The 13858-nt window shown below is 45.6% G+C and overlaps 1 protein-coding gene and 1 pseudogene across 1 annotated transcript; one reads left to right on the forward strand and one right to left on the reverse strand.

The window, feature by feature from the left end:
• The first annotated feature begins 2321 nt into the window (after window positions 1-2321).
• On the forward strand, window positions 2322-6394 carry LOC147974318 (uncharacterized; annotated as a pseudogene).
• A 2429-nt stretch (window positions 6395-8823) lies between these two features.
• BAM2 (beta-amylase 2) lies at window positions 8824-13437 on the reverse strand. The gene is made up of 9 exons (XM_087517396.1): window positions 12932-13437; window positions 12120-12533; window positions 11815-12018; window positions 11505-11699; window positions 10627-10791; window positions 10217-10477; window positions 9837-10055; window positions 9334-9553; window positions 8824-9180 (listed from the first exon to the last, which is right to left on the reverse strand). The coding sequence occupies exons 1-9, from the start codon at window positions 13295-13297 to the stop codon at window positions 9152-9154; spliced, it is 2073 nt and encodes a 690-aa protein (XP_087373522.1). The 5' UTR covers window positions 13298-13437; the 3' UTR covers window positions 8824-9151.
• Window positions 13438-13858: the final 421 nt, after the last annotated feature.

The raw sequence follows: 13858 nt of genomic DNA on the forward strand, positions 1-13858 counted from the left end.
TATTCATGTAATTGTGTGAAGTGGCGATTGTAAGCCAACTATGTATCCTTTTCCCTTATGTATTACATGGGTTGTGTGAAGATTACCTCACTTGCGACATTGCTTTCAATGCGGTTATGCCTCTAAGTCGTGCTTCGACACGTGGGAGATATAGCCGCATCGAGGGCATTACAGATACGGAGCCGCCGCCAAGCCCTAAACTCTCTCGGGAGGGCTGGTCTGGAGTCCGTTCGGGGCTCCGAAGAGGGGAATCCGTCACCATCATCATCATCAACCTTCCTCCATCACCAATTTCATGATGCTCACCATCGTGCGTGAGTAATTCCATCGTAGGCTTGCTGGACGGTGATGGGTTGGATGAGATTTATCATGTAATCGAGTTAGTTTTGTTAGGGTTTGATCCCTAGTATCCACTATGTTCTGAGATTGATGTTGTTATGACTTTGCTATGCTTAATGCTTGTCACTAGGGCCCGAGTTCCATGATTTCATATCTGAACCTATTATGTTTCCATGAATATATGTGAGTTCTTGATCCTATCTTGCAAGTCTATAGTCACCTATTATGTGTTATGATCCGTTAACCCCGAAGTGACAATAATCAGGACCACTACCGGTGATGACCGTAGTTTGAGGAGTTCATGTATTCACTATGTGTTAATGCTTTGGTCCGGTACTCTATTAAAAGGAGGCCTTAATATCCCTTAGTTTCCAATAGGACCCCGCAGCCATGGGAGGGTAGGACAAAAGATGTCATGCAAGTTCTTTTCCATAAGCATGTATGACTATATTCGGAATAAATGCCTACATTACATTGATGAACTGGAGCTAGTTATGTGTCACCATATGTTATAACTGTTGCATGATCGATCGCATCTGACATAATTCTCCATCACTGATCCATTGCCTACGAGCTTTCCATATATTGTTCTTCGCTTATTTACTTTTCCGTTGCTACTGTTACCATCACTATAAAACCCAAAAATGTTACTTTTACCACCGTTACCATTATTATCATATTACTTTGCTACTAAATACCTTGCTGCAGATATTAAGTTTCCAGGTGTGGTTGAATTAACAACTCAGCTGCAAATACTTGAGAATATTCTTTGTCTCCCCTTGTGTCAAATCAATAAATTTGGGTTGAATACTCTACCCTCGAAAACTGTTGTGATCCCCTGTACTTGTGGGTTATCAGGAATATTGGGGTATTAATAGAGCAAAGAGGCGGTCCAGGGGGCACCCGAGGTGGGCACAACCCACCAGGGCACGCCTGGGCCTCCTGGCGCGCCCTGGTGGGTTGTGCTCCCCTCGGGCCACCCCCCCCCCCCCCAGGCGCAGCTAGGGCCCGTTGTGTTCCTTCTGGCCCATAAAAATTCTCCATAAAGTTTCGTGGCATTTGGACCCCGTTTGATATTGATTTTCTGTGGTGTAAAAAACAAGGAAAAAACAGCAACTGGCACTTGGCACTATGTCAATAGGTTAGTACCAAAAAATGATATAAAATAACTATAAAATGATTATAAAACATCCAAGATTGATAATATAACAGCATGGAACAATCAAAAAAATTAGATACATTGGAGACGTATCAGCTGCCCAAACGCTCTTCCAGATTCCCGCGACGCTCTCTCCGTCTGGCCTGCCTGGCCTTCTTCATGCAGGAGGCGTAGGGATCTCTCTGGCTGGCAGCCGCTTCTGGCTGCTGGCCAGAGAGGATTCCGACAAGGAGGCTGGGTCCTCGCCGGACTTGCAAGGTATGAACATTCATTTGGCCAAATACCTCATTGATTCTGATGATTCTGGAAAATCAAGTAGAATAAAAATGAAAAATAGAGGCAGATTGCTTCCAGTGGTAAAAAAATTGTTGATATTAGACCACGCTCTGGTTCTGTTTCAGTGGAGGTAGTACTAACAAAATTACTCAAACCCAAATCTTATTTGGGAGAGAGATTACTGAAAAGATGAGTAGAAAACAGTATGCCCAAATTCCAGATTTCTAGTCTAATGAGGCAGTTTATATTGAAGAGATGGAAATTAGCAAAGGGCTAGGTGGTAGAGATGCTAATAACCCTGATCAAGGGGAGACAAGATGGAAAAGCTAAAGAAGGGCAAATAAGGAAAAAGGAAGATACGACTTTGAAGAATACGCTTTCAAAGATCTTTACTCATATAAATGACGAGCCCCTCCTTCTGTTGAAAGGAGAGAGCGATCCCTTCATGGAACTAGGGTTTCCCATCCCCCTGCCGCCACCAGAGCCAGACGAAACTAGTGAGGGGAAGATAATGAACAGAGGTTTTGGAGGGAATTGGGGGGAGATTCAGCGGAGGGGGAGGGAAAATTTCCAGTATATGAAAAAGGAAGAAGAGGTGGACAGATCCAAAGAAAACTATCAGCAATGCGGTAGAAGTGGGGAAGGGTTTGTTACTAGATTCAACCGTGGTAGTTTTAACCATTAGAAGGATGGTGGAATGGGATCTTGAAGAGAAGCAAGATTTGCTGATGAGATCAAGGAGAAACCTACTTCGAAGCAAGAGGTGGAGTAAGCAGTACATGATTGGAAAGGTAAAGAAAATGTATACACTTTCAATCCTTCGTTTGAGATGCTCCAACAATAGCAGTGTTTTGGGGCTTTACTTGCACAAATGGCCCAACAAGGAGTGGGTGCCTCATCAGGGGGGAGTGGATGTCCTCTAGAAGGGCTGAAAGAGATTGAGGATGACAAGGGAAGAGGAAATATTGTGGAAGACAGAGACGGCAGCAGGGGGAGAGAGTTTGATGTAGGGCTAGGCAACAGACAAGGGCAGAACAATGGGGGGCGGCAGCTAGGTTTAGTCAGAGAAAAGGCACTGATGACTTATCAGAATAAAAATGGAGCTAACTTCAGGGTGATGTGCCACAAGTGAAAGGATTCCAGACACCTGACCAGAGAATGCAAACTCCCTAATTGCATCATCTGTGGGAAAAATTCTCACATCACTAAGGACTGCACTTGGCTCAAACAGATCAAACTAACGCCCAAATTTTTAGGTTATGCTGCAAGGGGTTTGGGACTACTCCTATTCCAAAATTTTAAGGAAGTGGTGAGCAGTGAGAAAATCAACCCAATGGCAATTGTTAACATTGCCTCGGGAGAGAGAAATGAAACACAATTCTTGGAAAGCTTCAACTACATGTTCAAATGGGACTGGCAGTGGAGCTGCAAAAAACAGGGTGACAGAGCATATCTTATGAGGTTTCCAAACAAAAGTAGGTTCATAGAGCTCCACAAGTTTGGAAATTTCAATCTGCTGGGAACTAAAGCCATCATAAATGTTGATAGTTGGGCATATGACACTTAGGCTATAAGAAAACTTCACACTGTGTGGGTGAGCATGGGAAAAGTGCATGGGTGCTTCAGACACTTCTTTGGAGCTTGTGAAGTAGTTGCAACAATTGGCCTTGTGCTGGAAATTGACATGACCACTATTTCTACAAGATAAGATCAGAGCCAAGGTGGGAGTGAGGGATTTTGAAAAAAATCCCCAAACATACTGAAGTTACTGACAAATACCTCATGATATATAGAGTGACCTTGGAACTGGAAAGGGTGGTGGAGCAAGGCTGGTATGAGGAAAAAAGGAAACATGGGGACATTGAAACAGGACAGGATGCAGACTCAGAGGACAGAAGGAAGAAAATCGGGATTGGTGCTATGGATGCTGATGGCAATAAGGAAAATACCTCATTGGGCAGTGTGGGGCTTAAACAATTTGAGGATATGAGGAAGAAAAGCGAAGAAATCCTCAATATTCAGAAAGAATACCTGGCAGAGGTGGGATTAAGGAAAAAAGTTGAAGCTGACTTAGATAAAGTGATGCAAAGGATGCAAGAAATGGAAGAAGACAGATGCAGGCAGGAAGCCTCGAGGGCAGTGGAGGAGAAAAAGAATGGTAACTGGGAAGAGGAGAAGAAGTAGTTGGTGGAAATGATCAAGGGTCAACAAGAGTTGATACATAGGTGCATGGAAAAAATTGAAATGTGGGAAGAGAAAGAACTTTCTGGGGATGAAATTGGAGACAATAATGACTATGATAAAGACATTCCACAAGGCCCAGTGTTGGAAGATACTTATGTTGAACAAGTGGATTATAATGGTAGTCAAGATTCTATGGAGTCCCTGGGATCAAAATTGGGAATTACTACTAAAGATGATAAATATAGGGATAAAGAAAAGGATGGGCCAACTAGAAGGAGTGATAGAAATCTGGATAAGAAAGATGCCAGGATTGAAGATCTTGCCAAAGAAAGAGCTGCTGAGAAAGACAATTATGGTAAGTTACCCATCTTATCTAACAAAAGAATTTCCTTATTTGAAATGGCTAATAATGTGGGGGTTGAGTTGGGGTGTACTATTGAATTGGTCAATCAAAACCTAGACCTGATTACCAATATGGAATAGGCTAGGAGAGATTTATATCTCCGAAGTATAAAAAACAAAGAAGAGGGAAAAGCAGAAGGGAGCTCTCCAAGTCCTATTGACATTGGTGATGATGTATTGGAAGATTTGTGTTCTGGAGATGACCATTCTGATGCTGAACTAGAATTGGACTATTATGACAATCTAAAAACGATCTTTTCTAGCAATAAAAAAATGAAGATTGGCACCTCAGACAATAGTGTTGGGAAGCATGTCATCCCAATAGGAGGGGTGAAGAAAAAGAAGAAAAAAGACAGGTAGGAATGTTTTGGAATGTCAGTGGGATAGGGCAGGATATTAAAAGAAACTTCGTTAGAGATACAATTGTAGAAAAACATCTTCATTTTGTGCGATTACAAGAAACTATCAAAAGTGATTATTCAAAGAATGAACTACATAACCTTTCTGGAGGAAAAAGTTTCCTCTCGGAATGGATTGCTCCTAGGGGCAAATCTGGTGGTATCCTAGTAGGAGTCAATAATGATTGTTTTGATCTTTTGCAAGTGGAAAAAGGGACATATTTTAATAGAATGCTTCTATTTGACAAAAAAACTAAATTTAGCTGGAACTTAGTAACAGTATATGGTGATGCTCAAAAAGAAGGAAAAGCGGCTTTTTTAGCTGATCTATCCAGAATATATCAAGATAACCCCCTACCATGTGTGATTGGAAGGGGCCTTAATATAATCAGAAATATCTCTGAAAAAACAAACCAGGGAAACTGATCACTTTGGTTTTCTGTTTAATGGCATAATAGAGGATGCTCGGCTCAGACATATACCAATAAATGGGAGAAATTATACTTGGGCCAATAACTTACCAGATCCTACCTATGAAAAGTTAGATAGAGTTCTAATTTGCCCTGATTGGGAAGAGAAATACCCTTTGGCCATGGTAAATGCTTTGGAGAGGGAGATCTCTGATCACACCCCTCTTCTACTGGACACAGGGGAACATAAGACTGCTCACCCTATTTTCAGATTTGAAAATGCCTGGATGATGATGGAAGGATTTAAAGAATTTGTTGAGAAAAACTGGGGGATAAACTGCAATGGATCTAGCCTAGATACTTGGCAGAAAAAATTAAGGAATATTAGACAGAAGATCAAAAGATGGGTCCTAAATGCAAATGCTGCATACAGAAAAGGAAGAAAGAGTTGATGGGCTTGCTAGATATAATTGATAAAAATGCTGAAGTTAGAGGGCTTTGTGCTCAGGATAGGGAGTTGCAAAAAAATTAGGAAAGGAGCTGAAAGATCCACTTAAGCTAGAAGCGATCAAATGGCAACAAAGATATAAAGATAAAGAAATTAAAGATGGTAATTCTAACACTAGATACTATCATGCCAAGGTAAATGGGAGAAGAAGAAAAAATAGAATTCTAAAATTGGAACATGATGGGGAGGTGATTGAGGGAGATAAAGAGCTCATGGATTACATTACTGGGTCCTATAAAAAACTGTTTGGGCAAACAGAAATCTCTAATATCAATCTCAATATCCAGGGTGCTGAGGGGATTTCTTCCCAGGCACAGGAAGAGTTGATCAGACCTTTTTCCTTGGAAGAAATTAAAAATGTGGTTTTCTCCATGGATAAAAATAAAAGTCCAGGGCCAGATGGTTTTGCCATTGAATTCTATCAAAACTTTTGGGAGATGGTCAAAAATGACCTGAAGAGTATATTAGATGACTTCCACAGTGGAAAAGCTGACTTGGACAGGCTCAAATATGGGATAATTACCTTGGTCCTTAATACCAAAGAAGCTAAACAGATTCAAAAATTTAGACCTATATGTTTGCTGAATGTGAGTGTCAAAATCATTACTAAAGTCTTGATGAATAGACTTAGCAAAGTGATTAATCCTATAATTTCTCCTATCCAAACTGCCTTTGTAAAATGCAGATAGATTATGCAAGGGGTAGTTATTTTGCATGAAGCTTTGAACTCTATCCATAATAAAAAAACAAAATGCTATGATATTCAAAGTTGACTTTGAAAAAGCATATGATAAGATTAAATGGCCTTTTGTTCACAAGATGTTGAAACTTAAAAACTTTCCTGACAAGTGGTGTGATTGGGTGATGCACACCATGAGAGGGGGACACATGGGTGTGAAGGTTAATGACAGTGTGGGGCCTTTTTCAAAACATTCAAAGGGCTCAGACAAGGGGACTCTCTTTCTGCTTTGCTATTTGATTTAGCAGTAGATGCCCTAGCCCTGATAATGGATAAAGCAAGGACTGAGGGATATATAAAAGGGTACTCACTGATGTTCATGAAAATGGTGTAAATATGCTACAATATGTTGATGATACTATATTCCTGATACGGGATGATGAAGAATCAGCTAGAAATCTCAAATTCATACTAACTGCTTTTGAGCAGATGTCTGGGCTGACAATAAACTTCCACAAAAGTGGAAGTGATATATATCTATTTGGGGAAGCAAAAAACAAAAGTGATATCTATCAGGAGATATTCACATGCGCCATTGGTGAAATGCCTCTGAAATATCTTGGCTTGCCTGTTTCTAGTAAAAGAATTAGAAACAACATGTGGAAAAATATGACTGGAAAATTGAAAAAAAGGTGTGCTTGCTGACAGGGGAGATTGCTTAATATAGATGGCAGAGTAACATTGGTTCAATCTTGTCTTACCAACATACCCATATATATGATGTCATTTTACCTTCTCCCTGCTAAAGTAAAGAAAAAGGTAGGTTTTTATAGGGCTAGGTTGGTGTGGCAAGCTGAAGAAGATAAAAAGAAATACCACTTGGTCAAATGGAAGACTTGTTGTCTCCCAAAACAGCAAGGGGGGCTGGGAGTTACTAATTTGGAACTCTTTAATATTGCTTTACTAGCCAAGTGGATGTGGAAACTAGAGGATGAGGATGGACTCTAGAAAAATATAATTAGAGCCAAATATATTAAAGACAAATGTCTGTCTGGAATAAAACATAAAAATGGGGACTCCCAATTCTGGTCCAGTCTTCTCAAAATTAGGAAATAAGAAAAAACTTGGTGATGGTAGAAATACCAGCTTTTGGGAGGATTGGTGGGTAGATGACAAACCTTTGAAAGAGGCCTACCCTTCTCTTTACTTCATTAGTAATGATCAAAACATTTCTGTCAAGGGAGCCATTGACAAAGGATGGGATCTCTTCTCTTTTAGAAGAGCTTTGTTTGGGGATACTGAACAACCATGGAATAGCTTAAAAAGAGATGTGAAGAGATACTGATGTATGGAGGAAAAGATAAACCTATGTGTATGATGTCTGCTAATAGGAAATTTTCTGTAAAGTCCCTTTACCTCCATCTCATTAAAACAGATGTGGGTTTCCCGCAAAAATTCTTGTGGAAAACAAAGGTGCCAGCGAAAATCAAATTTTGCCTATGGCTGTTATACAAAAAAAAAGCATCCTAACCAGAGATAATATGTTAAAGAGAGGGTGGAAAGGAGACAAACAGTGTGTCCTGTGTGGAAAAGAGGAGAGCATTGATCACCTCTTCTTCTCCTGTTCGGTAGCTAGGCTCGTCTGGAGTCTGGTTGGTTGTGCTTTTGATTTAAAGCAGATCCCAAGAGATCTGAGTGATTGCTTTGGGAACTGGCTTAAGAAATTTAACAAGAATGACAAAAGGCTGGTGTTGACTGGCACTTTTCTGCCTTATTTTGGGCAATTTGAAATTGCAGAAATGATATTATTTTTGGCGGGAACAATATAAATGACCCATATGGGATTATCAAAAGAATGTGTAATTGGATTACTAACTGGGCTGTTTTGCAGAGAAAAGGCCCAAAAGAAGAAGAAATTTGATGCTGGGAGCAAGACTCGTCGAACAGGTGGCAAATGAGATATACAGGGCTTCACAAAGGTGGCGTTTTGGCGTGCCGCGGCTACAGATGTGATGGTGCGCGTCTCCATGGGAATGGACCTTCTTATCTAGACGTCCGTTTCTAGATGCTTGGCTTCCTTTTGGTAGAATTGTAATAGATGGATCGTTGTGTCTGCTTGGTCTAGCAAGTTGTTGTGTCTGCTTGGTCTAGCAATTTGTGGCTGCAGGAGGCGGCTGGATATTTGCTTTAGATGTGTTGGATGTTCGGGTCTGTGTTCTGGTTACTTGTACTGGACTTCTGATGGTTTCTTTAATAGAAATCGGAGGGGAAACCCTGTTTTGCTTTTAAAAAAATTGCATACAATGGCGGCCCCAGGATTGGGCCATGCCCTGGGCCGCTTTCGAGCATTGCAGCTTTAAAAATTGGCGTCCCTCTCCATCAAGAAAAGAAGACATGACACAAACATATCAATACCAAACAAAAAAAGAATCATGCTGCTTAACTAAGAGCATCACAGGAGAGAGAGAGAGAGAGAACAGCGTCAGCATTTTTATTCGCACAGCCTCAAACCTTTTACAGAAGCTATGACCCGACGCGATGCTCACGGCGTTCTCAGCCACTCCACAGGCAAACCAACTTATGATCCTCGAGCTTGATGACTAGGACTATAAGCACGAAAGATATATATGGTTTACATCTTGGAGCGGCGTTATTCGGTTCAATATATAGCTCAAATATCAACCTATCACGAGACAAAAATGGCACATGTGGTTCCCCAATGAGAACCATAACAAAGGCCCGGGACAACAAGAATGTCTTCTATATATGTACTTATGTATGTAACATGCTGACAATCTACGCCCTCAGGTCATGAACCGCTTCGCCTGCAAAGAAGACCGAAAGAAATCGTCATTACCAGCAGTAGTATACGAGAGGCGGGTGAAAAACTGGGATGCGGGTCATGTATGCAGCTATGACAAGAGACGAAACGCTCAAACTCTTGACGAAAAACTGGGATGCGGGTCATGTAATCTTACCGTGCATCCTTTTGACGAAACGCTCAAACTCCGGGAGGTTGGGTCCCTCGAAGAGGGTGCTGCAGAGCCTCAGGTAGGTGAACCCGAACAGGTGCCGCCCATCGGGGTCGTTCCGCGGCTTGGCGTTCTCCAGTGTCTTGTTGAAGCCGTCCCTGTCATAGCAAGGCAGAGCGTTCTCGCTGGCCACTTGTATCCCGGCATCCCATGCAGCATTCAGCACCTGAATAACAAACAATAATCCAACAGATCAAACACTGGTATACTATCATCAAGATAGCTGCTCTCAAGTAATGAACAGAAGAATTCAATTGGCTACATGATTTACGAAACCGAATGTTCGCACAAAACCCTACCAACTAGTTGCTCAAGTCAGAGAGATTCACTAACCAGAGAGTAAACTAGCACTCTAAAATACCGCTAAGAAAATGTGAAAGTGAATGATAAGCATCTCTGTAAACGTAGAAGGTCCCGTTTTTCTCTAAAAAATGTAGAAGGCCCCGTACCTGCCATACCAAGCCCTCTGGATCAGCCAAGGCCTCGGGGTACACCTCATGCTGATCCATGGTGCGCAGTTCAACGCAGGTGAAGTTCAAAGCCGCACCATGCTTTTTCAATACTTGAGCAATTGGAGCGTAGCCGTCGCGGTTACATGGGTTGTAGAACCCAGCAGTCAGCTCAGCAGCATGGCTGGCAGTTTTGTACCACCAGTGTATGCCTGACACCTGTTCATGTCACAGGAGCAAATCTTGATGTCAGATCATTTAGTTTATTTCATATGCGAAAACAAGTTTATCTCAACACTAGGAAGATCAAAATGCCCCCGATACAGATGTCCAGAGGTACTGATGCTTTGTGAAGTAACTAACTGACGATTATGACTGACCTTGACAGCAATAGCTGAGCCTTCAAAGGCCAACCTGGCTAGCATCAGCACGCGGTCCGCATGATCCAGCAGCACCTGGGCGTACCAGTTGAGGAAGAACCGGCCATAATAGCTATCATAATCTCCTCCGTCACAGAAGAATCCAGTGTTGTTTGGTTCAGAATTATAGTGGCCAGCGTTGTCTGGTGACTTTGCCCACATGGCGTGTCCCCGTGCTTCTGCGGCCCTCCTCAGATTTTTCTGCAAGTACCTGTCATAGCACTGGAGCAAAATACATCCTCAACTGATACCCCTCTTATGCTATAAGAAACTTGACGAGATATAGATGATATAGCACGGATTGGCAATGCCAATATACCTTTAAGTAGAAAATGACCCCTGAAAGATAAAGTGTAGAGATGAAGCTTTACCTGAAACTCTCCAATGCCAGGGTATTTCCAGCCATGGTTTGCTGCATAAGATGGATACCGTAACTCTCCACAAGCACCTAGTCCAACCTCAATTTCTGAAATGATCCCATCCTCAAAATACTCGTCAAATTCTACTCGGAAGCTTCTCATGAAGTCAAAGTACACCTGCAATGATTAATGGGGGTGAAATGGAGAAACACATATAACCCTCCGATAAACTGAAAATCTTAAACACAGAAAGCCGACATTTAAGTTTCATGATATACCCACTATAAAACTAGAACACATGGAAAATATACAGCAGGTGCAGCTTCTTTATTCAAGACCCTCTAAAACAGACTACAGCAGTTCCTTCTTTATTACTATGTATTAAGGCCGCACTTGGGATGGGTGTAAAATAACACGGAGGTGTTTTGTTTACAGGTGCAACTTAACAGCTAATGAGCAATTTCCGGCCGTAAACAAAACGACTGACCGTGGCATGTAATTTTTACGGAGGTATTTAAAACGAAAACGGTGATCCAAACAGGGCCTAAGTACGTATAAACAGGGTGTTGGTGATAAATCTCATGTTCCCTGGACCATTTGTATATCAAGTGCACACGAATTCAGGAAGGTGGCATTGCACATTTAGAGAACTAATGAATTCACAAGAAGTAACAGATTCACCTAAAGCATAATTTAGAGGGCATTAGTTGGAAAAGCTTTTGCAGGGTTCAAGTAGTTGGGAAATGGGAGTCAATTCAAAAACAGAGTGCAGCAATTTGGTGGAAATTCGAGATCAAGAGATGAGTAAGCATGCATACAAATATAAAGTTCCCCCCTGGTTTCTCCAATTCCCACTTATCATCCATTGGGATACAGTGAAATGATCGTACCTCGACCGCAGTTCGGCCTTGTAGAACCCTTTCTTTATCGATGCCCCACGAGAGGCACTCCGTATTACGCCTTCCCTCCCTGTCGGTGAAGTAGATGTCCGGGTTGCTCTTTCCGATCTCTATCACCCATTCCGGGAGAGGAATGGACACGTCATCTCCGACATTGCCTCCGCATTCATGGAACGACATGACCACCTAAGTTATATCAATCAGAATAGCAAAATTCAGCAAAGGAAACTCAAATTCATGATATGTGCATCTTTATTGCAAGACACTAATAATTTGATTCGGAAATGGATGGATGTGTGACCTGCAGCTTGAGCTTGAGGTCCCTGATTATGTGGAAGAGGCGCTTGTAGCCGGCCCAGTTGTACTCCTGCGGCCGGTGCGCCTCGACGTTGCCCCACCAGCAGTCGACCATGACGCCGTCGACGCCCGCCGCCTTGAGCACCCGCAGCTGCGCCACCAGCTCGTCCGCCTCCGCCACCTCGCCCTTCACGGTCACCACCCCGAGCTACAAATGACGAAGGCGGGGTCAGCAATTGCGGCCAATGTCATCAAACACAACGCACACATGGAGCTCAACGTGAAAGAAGAGAATGGTATCTGGATTACCGGGAGCATGACGTAGACGGGCACGTAGGGCGTGCCGGCGAAGTCCCGCTCGGGCGGGGGCCGCGGCGGGGCCACGACGGCCGCCGCCGGGCGCGTCGCGAGGCCGGTCTGCTCGCCCCCGTCGCCGCCGTCCATGGCGGCGTCGGCGTCCTCGTCGTCTGGCACCGGCACGGCGAGCAGCGGCGACGCGGGGCCGCCCTCGGGCACGGCGCGCGGCACCGCGAAGGGCGAGGAGGCGGCGGCGGTCCGGAGCGCGGGGGCGCACCCGGCGCGGCGGGAGATCGGGCGCGCGGCGAGCGGGGGCACGGCGATGCCTGGCGCGCAGGAGGAGGAGACTGGGAGCAGCGCGGCGGTGGCGGCGGCAGAGGGAGAGGAGAGGGAGATGGCCGGTGCGAGCATGGCGGGGCGCGGCGTCTGGAGGAGCAGAGTAGTAGCAGGAGGAGGAGCAGTTAGCGTCGGATCTCAAAGAATGGGAGGGAGGAAGAAGACGGGGGAGGTGGCGGTGGAGCGCGCCCACGGGAGGCGGGTGCGGGGGCGGGAGGAGCCGCCCGTGATCCCGCGCCGCCGCCCCCCCTTTGCGGCCATGGACGGCCACCAAAAATCCCAGCTTTTTAATCTCAGAATACGCCGTATTATCCGGCTCTACTGCCCGTATACGGCGGCTTATGACGTCATAAATGAGTGCCACTGCTCACTCACTGTCACTGGGAACTCACTCACTGGGTGAGCTGAGGTGGCATGGGTGAGTGGTGACCAGGCGAGGGGGGCAAGCTATAGAACTATAGAAGCAGAGAGGAAAAATGGAAACTTGCCTGGGGGTGGGGGTGGGGGTGGGAGGGGAAGGTGGTGCCGTCGGGGAGGACGACCCAGCCGGCGTGGCGGGCGAGCGCGGCGACCACCTCGTTGACGTCGGCGCGGGAGCGCAGCCCGAAGCCGCCGTGCCGCCGCAGCCCCGCCAGGATCCGCCCCGTCACCGCCCGCCGCCGCCGCTCCCGCGCCTTGGTCCGCTCCTTCTCCTCCCTCCCCCGGCCCCTCCGCCTGCTCTGCTCCGGAGGCCGCCGCTCGTCGCCGGCCGCCGCGTCGGCCACCAAGAAGTCCTCCTCGTCGGAGTCCTCCTCATCCTTGACGGCCCCGCCGCCCATCAGCTCGCCCTCCTCCCCCGGATCCAGCCGCAGCATCGATCGGGCCGACGCGCCGCCGTGCCGTGTGGGGAACGGGCAGGGCACGCGTGCACGCTAGGGTTGGCGCGCGCGTGCGAGGCGTGCGACCGGGTTATGGCTGGCACGGTGGCACGGCGCGGCGACACGTGTGGGCGACGGACGGCCGGGATGGCGCCGAGGCACGCGCGCGGAACGGCCCGGCACGTGGGGCGCATGTGGCCGGCCGGCCGTCGCCATGGCCACCCACCGGCACCCTGCCACCCATGCGACCCTGCTCCTCTTCCCCAAGAGCCTGCTGTTGCTGCTTCTCAGTCTCAGTCTCAGAGCACCATCACGGTGGTCAATCCAACCCAATTCTTCAGTTTCGAGCAGCTCGGCACCTCCTACTGGTTTACTCAGCAAGCAGTTCGTGCTAGTGATTTGCTGAGCCACAAGCAGTAGACGAAGAAGAACATTTCAGACATTCATTTTCTCTCTTTGCATATCACATAGGCATGATCAAGCTCCTTTTTCTCTCTTTGCAAACGGGCACGGATCAAGTGGACTGCCGACCGAAACATTCATTCATTCATCAGGTGG

Source organism: Triticum urartu, chromosome 4A (genome assembly GCF_056163025.1).
Source record: "Triticum urartu cultivar PI428250 chromosome 4A, HENAU_Tu73, whole genome shotgun sequence".
Classification (NCBI taxonomy): domain Eukaryota; kingdom Viridiplantae; phylum Streptophyta; class Magnoliopsida; order Poales; family Poaceae; genus Triticum; species Triticum urartu.

Coding starts and splice junctions, on each gene's coding strand:
- BAM2 (XM_087517396.1), bottom strand. CDS start 13,297: ATGCTGCGGCTGGATCCGGGGGAGGAGGGCGAGCTGATGGGCGGCGGG. Junction 10,478..10,626: donor CTGGCATTGGAGAGTTTCAG/GTAAAGCTTCAT, acceptor ATTTTGCTCCAG/TGCTATGACAGGTACTTGCA. Junction 9,554..9,836: donor CAGAGGGCTTGGTATGGCAG/GTACGGGGCCTT, acceptor TTTGTTATTCAG/GTGCTGAATGCTGCATGGGA.